This window comes from Leptodactylus fuscus, chromosome 7 (assembly GCF_031893055.1).
Source record: "Leptodactylus fuscus isolate aLepFus1 chromosome 7, aLepFus1.hap2, whole genome shotgun sequence".
Classification (NCBI taxonomy): domain Eukaryota; kingdom Metazoa; phylum Chordata; class Amphibia; order Anura; family Leptodactylidae; genus Leptodactylus; species Leptodactylus fuscus.
Window position 1 is genome coordinate 74,752,973 of NC_134271.1, and position 15,605 is coordinate 74,768,577.

The window sequence follows — 15,605 nt, forward strand, 5'->3', positions numbered from 1 at the left end:
GGACCAATAAGCCCCTACTGTAAGGGCGTGGAATTAGTGGAGCCCTCCCCTTTTGATTGACAGGCTGGCTGGACCATCCACGACAGCGGTTTTTTTCCTCTCCTTCTAGACGGAGATGAAGAGATGGACAAGGAATGCTGACCAATCAGATCTACTACTTTCACTATGTGGGCGGTCCTACCCCTGCAGCTAGCCAATGGAGTGACTTGGCATAGCGGGCCGCGGGCGGGTCATCGTGTCAGTGCTGGGGTGCCAGACGTTCACTTAACGGTTTGTGGGTTACAGTAAAATAACGGCGAGTAACGGAAACCCCGGGGACGCCGGATTCCGGTCTGGACGGACGGAGGGCTTCGCCTCCCTTTCTTGGGGGAGCGGTCACGTCAGCCGGGGTCGGTGGTTGTCGTGTTCGCGTCTTTTCCTGACTCGGTCATCCAAGGCAGACACCCGCCGAGAAAGGGAGCGAGAACGGCTTACCTGCAGCGGGGAGGAACCTGAGAGGAGGGCTAGACCGAGAGTGTCGTGACAACTCCACACCTATTAAATAGTTGTCACGATAAGCCCCGCCCACTGGCTACTGGTGAGTAATGGTTAGAGGGGAACTTCACACATCTGTACAGGATACATTGTAACTGCAGGAATGTAAAGTACTATGTGGTATTAGTACTATGCTAATGAATATTATGCGGTATGCTATATAAGGCTAAGTCCAAATCTGCCCTGAGTATCCTTTCATTCACCTCAGATCTCTCATATATTGCCAGGTGGAAACATCTGTAGAATTTAGTAAAAATTAATAAAGCCGCCATCCAATGGTCCCCTCAGGTCCCTCAGTTTGTGTCCGTCATAGAGAGGATTCCTTTTTTTCTGTTTTCGGTTCGGAGGACCAGAAGAACACAAAGCAATATACAAATATAAATGGGTAAAATTCATATACAATACAGTATAATAAACAATACTCAAAGATATGTAATACATCACCTGCTGCAATATTAGAGAGAGGATACATTTATTGGGGAAAGTGTAGAATTGAAATCAGGTTTAGTACCCTAGCCTGGATACAAGATGAGATAGGGTTGGGCATAGAGGCATACAGAATGTGTGGTGTCCTGCGGCAATTTGCCCACACATGTTCTAACTGGGTCTGTAGATCCGACACATTTGTAGGTTGCTGAGGCTGGCATCGCAGCTGGTCCCATATATATGCTTGATTGGTGATATTTCTGGCAACCAGGCAGACCAAAGAAGTCTTACAATTTGGCAGTGATATTCCTGGCTGTGTGTGGGTGAGCATTATCCAGTCAAAAATGTCAGTTGGAAGCCCAGTCATGACAGGCATTTTATGGGGGATGATCGCCAGGTCTCCAAGTGATCAGGAGTATAGGGGACACAGAGTCCCCCAAAGCCTAACTGTGAATGGAGCAATAGTACACTCGTGTGACCAGCATTCCATTCACTTTTGTGGGGCTGCCGGGACTGTAATTTCTGGCAGTGCCTGTAGCTCTGTAGAAGTTAATGGTGCATCGGCCACACAAGTGCAATGGTGATTCATTCAAAAGGAAGCCTTAAGGCGACATGGTCCCACGTCCTCTTGATCACTGGGGGACACAGTGATGGGACACGTGACAATAGGGGATAAGTGTCCATAACAGGAAAACTGCTTTAATGACTCGCAGTTCATTGAAATGACCACCCTGTTTCTGTCAGTCCATTGGTGCAGCCCATTTCAAAGTCTTCCAAGTGGGCAAAACGTGTTTGAAGCCAGAAGTCTATATGCAGATTAGCTGAGAAGAGTCACAGTGGCCTGTTTTCCAAGAAGGGTCATACCAAGAGGCTGGATGATTTCATATGCCAATATGTTTGGCTTTGTGCAGTGTTGTTTGAAGTCACACCAAGATCACGCTTCTATATGTTACAGAAGCTGAAATACAGGCAGTTAAAGAGGACCTTTCACCACTTTTGGGCACATGCAGTGTTATATACTGCCAGAAAGTCGACAGTGCGCTGAATTCAGCGCACTGTCGGCTTTCCCGATCTGTGCTCGGTGTGAAGAGCTTACGGTGCCGGTACCGTAGTGCTCTATGGTCAGAAGGGCGTTTCTGACCATTAGCCAGAGACGTCCTTCTGCCTCGCGGCGCCAATCGCGCTGTGCTGTGGAGCCGGGAGGAACTCCCCCCTCCCGCTCCTGATAATGCTGGTCTATGGACGAGCGCTGTGAGCAGAGGGAGGGGGCGTTCCTCCCCGCTCCACAGCACAGCGCGATTGACGCCGCGAGGCGTATGGTATGGTGAAAGCCGGACGTATACAATCTTCTTCCGACGCATGCGCTCTTGACACTTCCGGTTTGGTGGAGCGCATATGCGTTCCACTGCGGACCCGATGGTGCCGTTCGTAGTGTATGTAGTGCTTGAGGGGCTTGTTGCAGACATGCCCTCGGAATGACATTCCGGAATGCCACCAATGAAGGTAGTATACATTACTAAGCCATCTGTGTGATAATTTGAATTTGTGGTAAATGTTTGTATAGTTTATTTACCGGAAGTGAAACGGAGACAAATCACTTCCGGTAGTTCGATATTGCTATAAAAAGAGCATATTTTGCTAATGTTTTAAAAGGACAAAAACGGACACTTGAGAAAGGGACGGGTTGTGTCCCGAAACGCGTTGTGTGTTGTCTATTGTATGCTGAATAAAAATCGTTGGAAGGGTAAGCGCGGATCCATTGATTTTATTTCGTCTTTCCTGTGTATTTACATTTGGATGACTGGTCTTGATTGTATATTGTTTATTCAAAAGACTACTGACGTTAGGTTCACACTAGCGTTCGGGTCTCCGTTCTCAGCTTTCTGTCTTCTGCATGATGAAGACGGAAAGCTGCCAGACCGGGTCCGGCCGTGAGCGGCGGTGAGCGTTTTATGCTCCGCCGCCGCCAAACCAGTTTATTAAAATTGGACACAGAGTACTGCATGTCCGACTCTGTGTCCGATTTTAAAAAACCAGTTTCGCGGCGGAGAGCATAAAACGCTCACCACCGCTCACAGCCGGATATCTTTCAAACCCATTCAAATGAATGGGTATGAAAGAGTCCTGCAGGTTTCCGTCTCCAGCCTCTGTTTTGTGCAGGAAACAGAAACCTGCAGAACGGAGACCGGGCGCAGATGTTAATGAGCCCTGAGGCAATTTACATACAAAAGGTAGGTGTGGAATAGCCTTTCTAAAGGCTATGCAAGGATGTGCTTAGCTAAAAATGATGTTTCCCAATGATAGATCCCCTTTAAAGTTGGCAAATGATGTTAATATCCTTAGGATAGGTCAATATCAGGTTGCCGGGGGTCTGACATTCGGGAACCCCTCCAGTCAGCTGTTCTCACTGGCTGCTATACCAGAAACAGAGCCGAAAGCAGATAGCTCTGTTATCTATCTAGTGGCTGAGCTGAGTTACTGCAGCTCAGGTCCCTTTCACTTGTATGGAAGTTGACCTGTAGAAATTCAGCTGTTTCTCTATCTGTTCTCCATTTTGCGGCTTGTGAGTACAGCTGAATACCCCTTTAAGCAACTATGTGAATAAGCCATCTGCTCAGTAGCTGTAACTGTCACCTTCCTCCTGTGTGTCCTCTCTTCTAAGATGTGCACCCCCATAGCTTTATTACATTTTCAGCCCTTGGTGGCACGACTGGGAAATGCTTACTATGGCGTATATATGACTGTTTGCATCACTAGTGAAAACTACATGTCCCCGTTGCACCATTCTCTTCCTAGGTGCAGCAATAACAGAAATTCTACATGTACTGCACATGCTCCATATATTGGAACACCACATGCACTAATTGAATAATAAGCTATAGGGAAGAGATAGGAAACCTGATACTAATTGTACAGTAGTGTTGGCCTATCTGTTGTTCTGGTTTGTCAGAGGAGCATGACAATGCATAGATAGACCGCTACCCTGGATTCCATTAACTAGAATGAGATCCTTTAGGTAGACTTGCAGCACTTTTACGTCTGGTGATGTTGGACGCACACTGCAATTGAGTTTCCAAATGGAGACTGCAATACAGATGTGGACGTAGCCTGAGAATGCTTGACCTGAATAAAGATGGTCTGCAGGACATATGCAATGGCAACAGTGCTCTAGCACTGGTAGGAAACTGGGCAATTCATTGTTTTTTGCCACTGATTTTAAAGCGAGATTCTGCCCTGACTCTGCCTCCCTTTGTATTTAAAGGGAATCTATCAGCATGATTTAAAAAGGCTATTCAGGCACCGTAAAAGTTATATTGAACTACTCCCCCCCCCCCTTCCCCCCCGTTTTAAAATAAAACCCTAAAACAGAATGCGATAAACTTACCGAACGTGCACGCTGGGCGGGCATTCAGGGTGCGCCTTCTTCTTCATCCATGCCTCCTCTTCCTCCGATCCTGTCCTCCTCCGGCGCTCGCCTGGGCGCATGCGCAGTAGCATGCTGCTTCTACTACGGCAACTGTGCCCAGGCCATTTTTTTTTTTAAATGTAGATTGTGCCCCACATAGAGCTCAGAATGTACGTTTTTTCCCCCTATCAGTATGTCTTTTTTTGGAAATGGGATGGAAATCCATGCAAACACGGGGAGAACATACAAACTCCTTGCAGATGGTTTTTTGCCCTTGGCGGGATTTGAACACCAGGGCCCAGTGCTGCAAGGCTGCAGTGCTAACCACTGAGCCACCGTGTGGCCCCCTCAGGCGTGGATGAAGAAGACGGCGCACCCTGAATGCCCGCCCACCGTGCACGTTTGGTAAGTTTATCACATTCTGTTTTAGGGTTTTATTTTAAAACGGGGGGGGTAGTTTAATATAACTTTTACGGTGCCTGAATAGCCTTTTTAAAGGCTATTCACACATATGTGGGGCTCTATCAGCATGATTTTGCCCATGTTGAAGCAGGACGCTTAAAAGATAAGTGTCCCTCTTGATGTTGCCGCAGATTTGGTGGCTGAACAGCTGCAGAACCCCATTCATGTGAGAGATGAGGAGCGGAATCTGAGGCAGTCCTCGACCTCACATTCCTACTCGATTTCTGACGCATGAATGGGCCTTTAATGACTTTTCACCTTTTACAACCTAATGGCATTGTAGACTGCCTGACAGGCAAGGATCTGACAGGTTGGGTTTTTACCTTTGGGAAACATTTTTCACCCTGGGAAATACACGGAAAAATCCCCCACTGGTGTTTTTTTTTTTTTTTTCTGGTCTAGATTTGTAGAATAAGTGGTTCCTAATGCTCCTCCATACTGAAAAATAGCAAATTTACGTTTAGATTTGTGTGTTTATCGTGATCCCATTGTGAGACCATAGATTATTATAACATAACCTAGAGTGAAGCTATCACTGTGCTGGGAAATCATGTGCATATCCACCCCAATATCCATCCTCTTTGTGTATCCCCCTGTATGCACTCTTACCTATGTATTCATTCTCCAGTATGCTTATCTGTGTATTACCACCTCTCAGTATTCACCATAATCTGTGTGTTACCATGCACCCTTAATTATCACCTCCCCCCAGGATAAATCCTGCTCTGTTTAATTCCACTCCCCAGTATTCCTGCTCCTCTTTGTATTGCCACCCTCCAGTGTGCACCCTTACCTATCAGCTCCCCCAGTATACACTCTCACCTGTGTATTCCCGCCCCCAGTATGCACCCTTACCCATCAGCTCCCCCAGTATACACCCTCATCTGTGTATTACCACCCCCCCAGTATACACCCTTACCTATCACCTCCCCCAGTATACACCCTCATCTGTGTATTACCACCCCCCAGTATACACCCTTACCTATCACCTCCCCCAGTATACACCCTCATCTGTGTATTACCACCCCCCAGTATACACCCTTACCTATCACCTCCCCCAGTATACACCCTCATCTGTGTATTACCACCCCCCAGTATACACCCTTACCCATCAGCTCCACCAGTATACACCCTCATCTGTGTATTACCACCCCCCAGTATACACCCTTACCTATCAGCTCCCCCAGTATACACCCTCATCTGTGTATTCCCGCCCCCAGTATGCACCCTTACCCATCAGCTCCCCCAGTATACACCCTCATCTGTGTAATACCATCCCCCAGTATGCACCCTTACCTATGACTTCCCCCAGTATACACCCTAATCTGTGTATTACCATCCCCCCAGTATTCCTGCTCCTCTTTGTATTGCCACCCTCCAGTATGCACCCTTACCTATCAGCTCCCCCAAGAGACACCCTCATCTGTGTATTACCACCCCCTCAGTATACACCCTTACCTATCACCTCCCCCAGTATACACCCTCATCTGTGTATTACCACCCCCTCAGTATGCAGCCTTACCTATCACCTCCCCCAGTATACACCCTCATCTGTGTATTACCACCCCCTCAGTATGCACCCTTACCTATCAGCTCCCCCAAGAGACACCCTCATCTGTGTATTACCACCCCCTCAGTATACACCCTTACCTATCACCTCCCCCAGTATACACCCTCATCTGTGTATTACCACCCCCTCAGTATGCAGCCTTACCTATCAGCTCCCCCAGGAGACACCCTCATCTGTGTATTGCCTCACCACTACCCTATCCCATGTATATCACATCCCCCTGCTATACCCCCTGTCACCAGGTTCCCCTGTCAGACCAGTACCCCAGCCTGGGCTCTCCGTTCTTTAGCAGTGTCTCCCCCTCCCTTTCTGATGCTCTTTGCCTTCACACGTGTCTTTGTCCCCGCAGGTGTCATGACTGTGGCTCGGTGAGAGATCGGGATGCAGCAGACGGAGCGGGCCCCGTGAGAGCCACAGCACCGCACAACTCCGGAGGGAGGGAGCGGAGGAGGCGGGCCCAGCCGGACCGGGAGGCGGTGTCTACGCGTATCCCAGAGAGCGGGGGCTCAGCCGCCGGGTGTGTCCCGGGGCACCATGGTGGAGAAGCAGCGCTGCCCCCTGCAGAGGGACGGTGTGTACCGCTGGTTCTCCGAGCTCTCCTCCTCCCAGCGCATTGAGTTTCTGTGCGGCCTGCTGGACCTATGCCTCCCGCTGGAGCTGCGCTTCTTGGGCTCCTGCTTGGAGGATCTAGCCCGTAAGGACTACCACTCTCTGCGGGACTCCGAGATCAAGGCCAACAACTCCGCTGACCTGGGCAGCCTCACCAACCTGGCGGACGAGGTGGTGCGCAGCAAGCTGCTGGTGTCCCTGGCACTGCTGGCCTCCGACAACCGGGAGGCGGCGGGGGTCCTGTGCAGGACCCTCACCCACATCGACTCCATCATCAATAACCTGGGCCTGCAGCTCAATGAGGGCCGTACCGGGGACGAGTTCCTGCTGCTTTTCACCATGGCCACCAACCACCCGGCTTTCAGCTTCCACCAGAAGCAGCTGCTGCGTAAAGAGCTGGCTCACATCCAGGGGAGGCACGGCTCCAGTGCGGGACCCCCGACAGTGCCCACCGCCACCACTACCACTGTCAGCAGCAGCAAGGGCTGCACCAAGGTAACTGCTTCTGCTTGTCTGCCCCCCTTCTGCCGCCCCGCCTGTCTTTGTTTCCCCTCTACCACTATAGTGTGTGACCCTCTCTGACAACCCTCCTGTCCCCCTGGCTGCCCTGTTAGACGTTAGGGATGGCATTCAATTCATTTCTTGCTGTAATCCTAAACATTCAAACCTGTTCACCAGCAACATCATAGGTAACATTGCATGCAATATGACAATGGGATCTGCTCTGCATTAAGGGATGCTGACACTTGACTTGTACTCAGTGGCTTTATTTCCAGGGGTTGAGCTTGAACCCAAAGGTCAGCTGAGGATGCTGCCTGGCAAACTGAGCCTGTGATTTCCTTTAAGCACAGTGAATTACAGTGTGATTGTGGGAGCCTTATGTGCCACCTGCTGACCTTGGTGAAAGAGGAGGCCACTATCAGTGTGTGCCCTGCTGGGGGCTTGTCAGTGAAATGTCACTTACTTGGCAGTCAGATGCCACTTTCTATACATAGCATTAGGGGAATGTGCCCACAGGTATGAAGGAGTAATAGGCACTCTGCTGTGTGCTCTGGCTCCATCCTGTGGTTTGATTATTGCAGAGTTGGCCAAAATTAAAAGGAATTCCCCTTTTAAAACGTTTAGTCCACATGTGAATGGAAAGATTTAGAATTTATTACTGCTTGGCCAGTTTTCCTGTTGGACTGCACTGTACTGCTGCACCAAATCACTTCTACATTGTTAGGCCAACTAGGTCTAATGTAGGGATTTTTTTTTCTGTTAAGGGGGTATTCACATCTCAAGGATCCTATTTATATTTCTAGCTTATGTAAATTTAAAACTTTTCCTGAATATATTGCTTTAGAAATGCTGATTTGTTTTCCTGCTAAGTGAACTTATTCTTCCCATTATTTACACAGCGTTTCCATAACCAGAGACCTGTTTGATAGGACAAGTGACAGCACTCACTGCTCTCACTGTTACCTACAACTCTGCAGGACAATCAGTTCAGCTAATTGCAGTTTGCTGATAAAATCCTGTGTTATCTCTCTATGTAACTAGATAGATAACACTGAGTTCTTCTCTACAAGCATGTGCATATTATCTCATCTGCATTAGACTACTCTCTGCCCACGACTTGGTCTGTGTGTTGTTGGCATCGATGGTCCGCCTATATTCAGCAAATTACTGCCGTCGATGGTTCGCCTACTCCGGCATTTCGGTAGTTCTCAAGCTGGCCTGCCGCTGAACTTGTTCCTCTCATCATGCTTGTGATTGTTCGGGCATCTCAGCAGCTCGCTGGGACACCATATAACGAGCGTGCTGTTGGCGTTGATGATCCCCCTGATTTCCGCTTGAGAAGTTTGTTGACTTCTGGCTACTTTCATAGCTCTCGTTGTTATAGAATTTTGTGAAAAATTAGATTTTCTTTTTCCTGGCATGTTTAAAACTGGCAAACTGCCAATTTGGATTAAAGGTGTTTTCCCATCCATACTGTCAGCAGTATGCCTGGAGAAGATCAGATAATATGCAAATGCATGCACACAAATGGACTAAGGGTTAGCTGTGTGTTTACATATAGAGATAACAGACATGGCTTTATCAGCCTTCTGCCAAGAGCAGTGTAATATAGTATGTGAACATAAAGGGGCCACACGGTGGCTCAGTGGTTAGCACTGCAGCCTTGCAGCGCTAGAGTCCCGGTGTTCAAATCCCACCAAGGGCAAAAAAACGTCTGCAAGGAGTTTGTATGTTCTCCCCGTGTTTGTATGGCTTTCCATCCCATATTCCAAAAAGACATACTGACAGGGAAAAAAATGTACATTGTGAGTTCTATGTGGGAACCACAATCTACATTTAAAAAAAAAAAATATATATATATATATAGTATGTGAACATAAATTCATAACAGTTGTGAAGCCATGTTATTTACCAGGATAAAAAGCAGTCTGTGTTAATCGAGGTTACAAACTATGTGTCAAATTTCATCCAAATCCATTCAGCCGTTTTCGCGTGATCGAGGAACAAACACGCAAACATCCAAACTTTCACATTTATAATATTAGTAGGATTTCTATTAATCATAAGTATTGTGATACTTCATAGTATCCTGTTCAGTAAGCTATAAGTGAGGCCTTGTTCACATCTGCTTCAGTAATTCATTCAGGGAAGTCCGTATGGGGACCCCCCCCCCCCTCTGCGAACGCACTACCGACCGCATTTGCAAGCGGTGTGCAGTGAAAGCACACGGACCCCATAGACTATGATGGGGTCTGTGTGCTTGCCGCACGCTAACCACATGAATCATGCGGACAGGAAAATAGATTGTGAACTACTTTCCTGTCCACATGTTCCCTGCAGAGATCTGGCGGCAAGCACACGGACCCCATTATAGTCTATGGGGATCTGTGTGCTTTCACTGCACACCACTTGCAAATGTGTTCGTTATTCCATTCGGGGGGGGGGGGGGTCCCCATGTGCACTCCCCTGAATGGAATACCAATGCAGATGTGAACGAGGCCTAAGAAAAGACAGCAGGCACATTGCGAAAACTCAACTTTTTTTGTTGTGGTTTTTTTGAGCCAAAGTCAGGAGTGTATTGAGCAGAAGGGAGAAGTATCAGAACTTTTTATAGCGTGCCCATTCCTTTTGTATCCATTCTTGGCTTTGGCTCAAAAATCCGCAACAAAATCTGCAACAAAGAAAGCTGCTTTTTGACAATGTGGGGCAGATTTTGTTGTGCTTTTTTTGAGCCAAATCCAGGAGTGGATTAAGCAGAAGGGAGAAGTATAAGTAATATATATATAATCTCTCATTCCTCTTGTAGCCATTCTTGTCTTTGGCTAAAAAAAAATACTAGCAAAATCTGCAACAAAAAAAGCTGCATTCCCACAAAGTGGGCCCTTAGCCTTAAGGGCTAGTTCACACGTGAACAAAGGGGCGGATTTTGACAGCAGATTTCGCTTCAAAATCCGCCCCTTTACAATGGTGGTCTATGTAGACCACCGGGCTTTTTTTTTCCGCTAGCGGCGGGCTGCCACTAGCGGAGAAAAGAAAGGACATGCCCTTTCTTCAGGCGGAAGCCGCGCGGCTTTTGCCCCCGGCAGCTCCCTCCTATGTCGGCTCATTCATTTGAGCCGACAGCGGAGGGGAAAGCCGTGACCGCGATGGTTGCGGCAGGCGGGTTTTGACAAGAGAGAGACGCGGCTCACTGCGTGTCTCTCGGTGTCGAAACCCGCGCGGGCAGTTCACGTGTGAACTGACCCTAAAGGTGCTGTAGTTGTACCCTTATTTTCAAGTTATAGGGGCTGTCCATTTTAATGTATATAACTTTCAGTTTTTGTATAATGAAAGATTCTGTAGAGTTCTAATTTTATTATATTTAATTTTATTTCTTCACAATTTTCAAATTTTCTGTTTGATGTCAGTAACTAAGAATATTATCATTCACATCCAAGAGTCAGTCTTAAACTTACCTAATGTCTCACAGCAGAAGATTTTTCTTTGTATCCAATCTAAGCATCTCTTCGAAACAACCTGGACTCCAGATGGGCACATTCTATCTGCACTGATATACTGAGATAAACAAAGGGATAGGGGAAATAGTGTTTTTATTGTTTGATCCAGAGAATTGTCTGGACTGATATGTTGTAACAACTGTTATTAACCGTTATTATTTTCAACCTTCTGATGTGATTTTCATATACAGGACATCTAGTACATGATGTGGGAGTGGCTGTCAGGGGTTATTTCACTCCACTCACTCAATCTTGCACTTACCCTTCACTCAGGCTGTAAATTTCACGTAAATCACAACCAAACACAGCCCATGCACCCCAAATACATGCTGCCACCACTAGTGACTTACTAGGCTCAGGAGCAGTCCCACTCACATATCTCTCTAACAGACACTAACCCACTTCATTTAATACTCAAGGGGTTCAGTGCTGTTACATATAAAAAGAGACAAACAAGGTAAACAATTATAGGAGCTACTCGGAAAATAATAGGAATTTGGTGTTCCCAATGCACTTCAAACAGCTTACATATTCACTTCTGTGCATTCACGTCTGGGAATGCTCCCTACACCTCTCGATAAATTCTTTCAAAGGTGTAGGGGATTCCACTTTTCTGACATCTTAGGATGCATTCACACAGAAGAAAATGGTGCAGAGAACTCTATGGGGAGGCTTTTTTTCCGCACTGATTCGCGCCAAAATCCGCGCCATTTTCCTCTGTGGGAATGCACCCTTAGAGGCTCTGCAAACATGTCATGGAGTCCAGATACCAGACTTTTAAATCTGTTCTCCAAAAACCACCTAGTGCTTCTTCACATATATGACATGAAACTGAAGTTTATTCCCACATGTATGACGCTGTTGTACCCAGGATAGCCTACTTAAAGAGGACCTTTCACGTCCTCATTGATGTGCAGTATTATATACCGCTAGAGTCTCCCCAATTTCAGAAGGGTGGGGCTTATTGCTGAGCGTCATTGCTGGGTGGTAAGGAATGCCCCCTCTGACAGTACTAGTTTATAGAAGAATATTGTCGAGGGGCGTTCCTCACAGACCAGAGATGAAGCTAGGCTATAAATCCCAACCTTCTGACAGTGGGGAGGTAGCTGGACCGAAATTAACGTCTTCCATATCTCCAGCACTAGGGCACATACTGGGAAATCTGACAGTGCGCTGAATTCAGTGCACTGTTGGCTTTTAGAAGTTTATAATCCTGCACATCTATCAGGACATGAAAGGTCCTCTTTAATGTCATATGTGGGTATAAACTGCTATTTGGACACCCAGTCAAGCACAGAAGGGAAGGCGCACTATGTACTCTTGCAGCACAGATTTATATTGATGGTTTTTGGACACCATGTCACGTTTGCAGTGATCCTAAAATTGTCCCTACAAAATGGGATCACTTCTAGGCAAATTGCAATTTACTGGTACCTTCATGACTCCTTCCCTTCCACGCGCTGTCGGGTGCCGAAACACCCACATGTGGGGTATTTCTGTGCTCTGGAAAAGTTGTGTGACAAACTGAGAAGCATTTTCTTCTTTAATGCCTTGTGAATATGTTAATTATAGCGATAAATGAATGTATTATTGAAAATAATAAAATGTCTGAATTTCACCTCCATATTGTTTTTAATTCCTGTGAAATGCTTAAAGGGTTAATAAACTTCCCAAATACGGTTTTGAATTATTTGAGGGGTGTAGTTTTGAAAATGGGGTGACTTATGGGGGTTTCTAATATATATAGGCCTTTATAATCACTTTCCGAACTGAAGTGCTCTGTAAATCTGGAAAATGGCTGTTACACTTGTAAGCCTTCTGACATCCAAAATAAATTACAGGACGAATAAAAGATGATGCCGATGTAAATCAGAGATATGACATTAATAAATATTAATCTGCATTTGGGTGGTATGACTATCTGACTGCAAAGCAGAGCATTTCATGTTTTCAAAATTGCGATAATTTTATTTTCCTTTTTTTTTCTTCCATCAATCACTTGTGTAAGTTAAAGCGTCCCAAAGTTATTGCTATATAAAGTGACACTTTAGTTTTGAGGCCTGGTCTTTAAAGGGGTTGTCCGGCCTGAATTTTTACTTATTAATTAGGCCAGGCCGAGGGAGGTGAAAAAAGTGAACGAAAACTATACTTTCCTATACTCTCCTAGTGCTCTGGCGCCTTACCGTGCAGTCTGGTCCTGCAGCTCCATTGTGGTCTTCTGGCGGAAATATCTGCCCCACGTGACAGCTGAGGCCAATCAGCGGCCTCAGGAAGAGAACCAGAGAGTTCACTACTAGAGATGAGCGAGTACTGTTCGGATCAGCCGATCCGAACCGCACGCTCGCATAGAAATTAATGGACGTAGCCGGCACGCAGGGGGTTAAGCGGCCGGCCGCCGTCAAAGCGGAAGTACCAGGTGCATCCATTCATTTCTATGGAGCGTGCTGTTCGGATCGGCTGATCCGAACAGTACTCGCTCATCTCTATTCACTACCTGTGTGTTCTGATTCCTTTTCTGACGCCACTGATTGGCCTCAGTGGTCAAATGACTGCTAAAGCCAATCAGTAGCCTCAAGAGTGGAATTGGGGACCTCACTACTTGTGACGTCCCCAGTTCCCTTCCTGAGGCCGCTAAATAGCCTTAGCGGCCATGTGACTGCTGAAACCAATTAGCGACCTCGTTGGAAGGGATCTAGAACATCACAGTCAGTGAGAAATTCATCAAAAAGAAAGCAGCAGACTTCACTGGAAGAACACTGGAGCATTGGGGTCAGGTGACTGTTTTGGGGGGGGTGCCTAATTAGAAAATTTCATTTACTCTGGACAACCTCTTTAAAGGGAGAGCAGGAGAACCGGAAGGACACCAGAGCAATGGGGACAGGCGAGTATGCATTTTTTAAAAAAAATTTCACTCCCCCCCTGCTTATTTAAATGTTAAAAGGGTTATCCATATGTACCTGGACAACTCCTTTAAGGTACTTTTAGGACGTATCCTCAAGGGGTTAATTGATCAGCAACTAACTCATTACAACAAATATGTTTCTGATGAGTTTTCATGTGAAATATTCTGGATGATATTTTGTGTCTGCTGTGTTTTACAGATGAGTCCAAGAACCGAGGCCCCAATAATCAGCGTCAGTAACAGCTTAGCAAATGCACTACACACATCAGCACATTCCATAGAAGATCCTATACCCAAGAGGCCTTCTGGAAAGCACTCTAAAGGTAAGATAGGCTGGCCTTACCTATACACAATTAGATATTTCATGACTGACACCTTATTTGCATTGATTTTTCTATATGGGGCAATGTTTTCCTGTAATCCTAGAAGTGTATGACAATAACCGAAAGTGTTGGCTTCGTACAAGTGGGCTATACCCTCTCCACAGACAGGAAGTTAATCAGTTTTAGCCTAGTTTTAGCCATAGGAGGCAGACATGTCCTGCTTTCAGGCCTTCTGCTTTTTATTATTTTAGTTTTATTTCTTTTTTCTATCCGATTACAGAGGGGGTCGTCAGTGTGAATCGCCACAATAATTGTATCCCCCTGTGAGTGCTAGGAGTCATGCAGCTACAGTTTTCTTACCCAGGCCTGTGTCTCTCCTCATAATTGGTCACTCAGTCCCCCTACTTGCAGCCGGAGTGCCGGTAATCCCACTTTGAGTGCGAGTTTACCGAAGGGGTGACCCTGCGAGCACCTGAAGACATTGGAGGGGTGAGTATGCTTCACTTCCCAGACTCCCTCCTTGTTAGGCCCTATCTCCAGTGGCCCCATATCCCCGCTGCTTGCCTACTAATGTTCCTGGGAGTACTCAGCCTTCTGCAGTACTGTGCTCCTCCAAGCTCCTAAATGCTGCAGAACAGCATCTATTCATGTTAGTCCCAGCCATGCTCCCCAGGTAGGTGCATTTACTTCTGGGGTGTCCCTGGGCTCCTCTCCAATGAGGGTGAAGCTCCCAGGTCCTTCTCACCTCTACCTCTTTCATAAGGTCCCTCTGCACCAGGCTCCCCCCTACCATATTATGGTTGAACTAGTCCCAGGCCGCATTTAGCCCCACCTCCGCTAGTGAAGTGCTACTTCTCCCCTGTAGTTCAGACTTTCTTTGCCTGTCTCTAGAGGGAGTTTCTCTCTCCCCTCTGTCACAGTGGGAGTTGACTTTTGCGAGGGTGGCAGGGACCTTCATTTCTCATGACATCTTGAGCAGGCTTTTGAGAGGGTTTCCCCTTACTGCACTGACCTGTGCACATCCAGCCTTGCTATGGGTGGCCTCTGTCCTCTTGAGGGGGTTGATCTAACAGATAGTTTTCCACCCATCTGTACTCCCAGTACAGTCCTTTTCTTGCTACAGTGACCTATCCTCCTTGCCTTTCTGTCACAGGCTCATGTTGTCTGAAGTCTCTAACTCCAGACACATTACATCAGGCCTCTCTCCCTCCTCTATTGAGGGTCAACCTTCAGGTCATTCATCTCTTGAGAGCCTTGTCTTAGTGTCTTAGGACATTTACAGGTGCTATCTGTTTTGTCCATTTTGTCCTGTAAATCTGAGGGTCCAATCATGATTGCCCAATCTAATGTTGCTGGCATCAGTATTGTTGCCAGG

General features: G+C 46.8%; 1 protein-coding gene across 1 annotated transcript in view; it reads left to right on the forward strand.

Moving 5' to 3' along the window:
- The first annotated feature begins 228 nt into the window (after positions 1–228).
- The window catches only part of ZCCHC14 (zinc finger CCHC-type containing 14), a 62,796-nt gene continuing 47,419 nt past the window's right edge, over positions 229–15,605 (forward strand). Inside the window, exons 1-3 of the mRNA XM_075282168.1 lie at positions 229–577; positions 6,748–7,502; positions 14,107–14,230. Of these exons, the coding sequence (XP_075138269.1) occupies positions 6,933–7,502; positions 14,107–14,230 (694 nt within the window). The 5' untranslated portion in view covers positions 229–577; positions 6,748–6,932. The remainder of the gene's footprint in view (positions 578–6,747; positions 7,503–14,106; positions 14,231–15,605) is intronic.